The 2,239-nt window shown below is 56.6% G+C and overlaps 1 protein-coding gene across 1 annotated transcript; it reads right to left on the reverse strand.

Annotated features, from left to right (window-relative positions):
- Positions 1-435: 435 nt before the first annotated feature.
- ETH_00039585 (uncharacterized protein) lies at positions 436-1,744 on the reverse strand (the record flags this gene model as incomplete). Its single annotated transcript, XM_013380069.1, has 4 exons — positions 436-550; positions 788-863; positions 1,189-1,309; positions 1,697-1,744. The coding sequence occupies 4 exons, from the start codon at positions 1,742-1,744 to the stop codon at positions 436-438; spliced, it is 360 nt and encodes a 119-aa protein (XP_013235523.1).
- Between the last annotated feature and the right edge of the window lie 495 nt (positions 1,745-2,239).

Raw genomic sequence — 2,239 nt, forward strand, 5'->3', positions numbered from 1 at the left:
CTCTGTGTGGCTGCTGCAGCTGCTGCAGAGCTGCAGCAGCCTCACCGGGGCCCCCAGCAGCAAAAGTGCTTGTTGCTGCCAGCAGCGCCGATTTGCTGCAGCAGCCAGCAGCAGTAGGAACCTGCGCGCTTTCTGCTGCTGCTGCTGCTGGCTGCTGTAGAGACACCTCAGGGTGTACAGACACCTCAAGAAAGCGGACAGGCAGCAGCGCCTCCCTGAAACCCCACACGCATGCTGGATAATTTGAGGGCTTCATGCCAGGGTTTAGGGTTTAGGGTTTAGGGTTTGGGGTTTGGGGCCTGCGAAGAGGGGCTGCAGCTGCAGGCCGGAGTGACGGCTGATGACGAGAGAAAGGCAGAACAAACACCCACGCACCCCTGAAAACCCTAAACCCTAAAGCCTAAACCCTAAACCCTAAACCCTAAACCCTAAACCCTACCGCTGGCCTTCTCTGATGCTCAGGGTTTGCTCGAAGCGGCCAGGCCTCAGCAGCGCCTCATCGAGAAAGTCCACGCGGTTGGTGGCGGCCATTACCAGCACCAGCACTGGCCTGCTCACAAACCCTAAACCCTAAACCCTAAACCCTAAACCCTAAACTCTAAACTCTAAATCCTAAACCCTAAGCGGTGAGCCCTTCGTCCTAAAGCCTAAACCCCAAACGTTGTTCTGTAAACCTTGGAAGGCAACTGGCGGGGAAACAGGAGGCGCTGGAATCCGGAACACACTGCGGGTTTAGGGTTTAGGGTTTAGGGTTTAGGGTTTGGTGGCTTCCAGTGGCACAAAGTACACGTTGTTCCTTTCCAGGCCATCTATTAGCGCCAGCAACTCCTTGAGGAATTCAACACGTTTTTGGCAGTCCCCAGCTGCACCGCATTCACTCAAACCCTAAACCCTAAACCCTAAGCCCTAAACCCTAAACCCTTAACCCTAAACCCTCGAGGCGGAGCACTAGCCCAGGCTCCCTGCCTTCCCTGCTTCGCCTTGCAGCTAAAAGCAGCAGCAGCTGCCGCCTAGACCCTAGCGGGCCCTTCCAGGGTTCCTGCGCGCTGTTCCCTAAACCCTAAACCCTAAACCCTAGACCCTAAACCCTAAACCCTATGCTCACAGCCAGTGCCGCTGAGGGCCCCAACCGAGTCGAGGTCGCCTATAAAAAGGGCACAGGGGCCCCCCCTTGCTGCCTTCTCAAACCCTTGCTGCAGCTCTTTAAGTTGGGCGGCCCCCCAGCAGCAGCAGCAGCAGCAGCAGCAGCAGCAGCAGCAAAAGCGCAGGCCCAGCCCGTCAGAGACCCGCCGTGCCACCAGGGCCTTGTCTGCGTACACAAACCCTAAACCCTAAAGCCTAAACCCCAAACCCTAAACCCTAAACCCCAAACTCTAAACCCTAGACCCTAAACCCTAAACCCCAAACCCTAAACCCTAAACCCTAGGGACCAAGCGTTTCCGAAGCCCCTGCAGCAAAAGGTCTTCTCTGGGGTTTCGCTGGAACCCTAGACCCTAGGAGCCTCAAACCCTACAAGCTGCTGCGTCCGTCCCAAACCCTAAACCCTCGTAAACCAGTTTACTACTCTAAACCCTAGCAATTCAGCTTGAAACCCTAAACCCTTGTAGCCCGTGGGCAAGCCCTAAACCCTAAAACCCGTCTCAAATCCCAAACCCTAGAAGCCCAGTCTCAAACCCTAAACCCTAGTAGCGCCTACCTGTGCCTGGCGGCCCTTCAAGCAGCAAACCCCTCGGGAGTTTGGCATCCTGCGCAAACCCCTTTTTAGGGTTTGTGAGCAACAGGGGCCCCTGCTGCATGCGGGGCTTCAGGGGCCCCAAAACCCCCACATCTTCAAAAGGGACTAAAGAAGGGGCCCCCTTTCTTAGGGGCCCCCAGCTGGCTTTGCAGCAAAACACTGAACAGGCACAAGCAGCAGAAAGGGTTTAGGGTTTAGGGTTTAGAGCTCAGGGTCTGGGGCTCGCCGATTAGGGTTTGGGCTCGTAAGTGGGTGTTTTGGGGACAGAGTATCCGCTGCAGCGCAGCCCGACTAGGGCTTAGGGTTTAGGGTTTAGGGTTTAGGGTTTAGGGTTTAGGAATTACCGGCAAGAGCAGCAAGTCCACTGAGGACAGCTAAAAGAGTCAGGGCCCTGCAAGAAGCAGCTCGCGGCACAGCCCGCAGCACCTGCACCCGCAGCGAGCCCCCAGAAGCAGCAGCAGCAGCAGCAGCAGCAGCAGCAGGACATATCTGCTGCTGCTGCTG

The sequence above is a fragment of the Eimeria tenella genome, genomic scaffold (assembly GCF_000499545.2).
Source record: "Eimeria tenella Houghton genomic scaffold, Eth_scaff4397, whole genome shotgun sequence".
NCBI lineage: Eukaryota > Apicomplexa > Conoidasida > Eucoccidiorida > Eimeriidae > Eimeria > Eimeria tenella.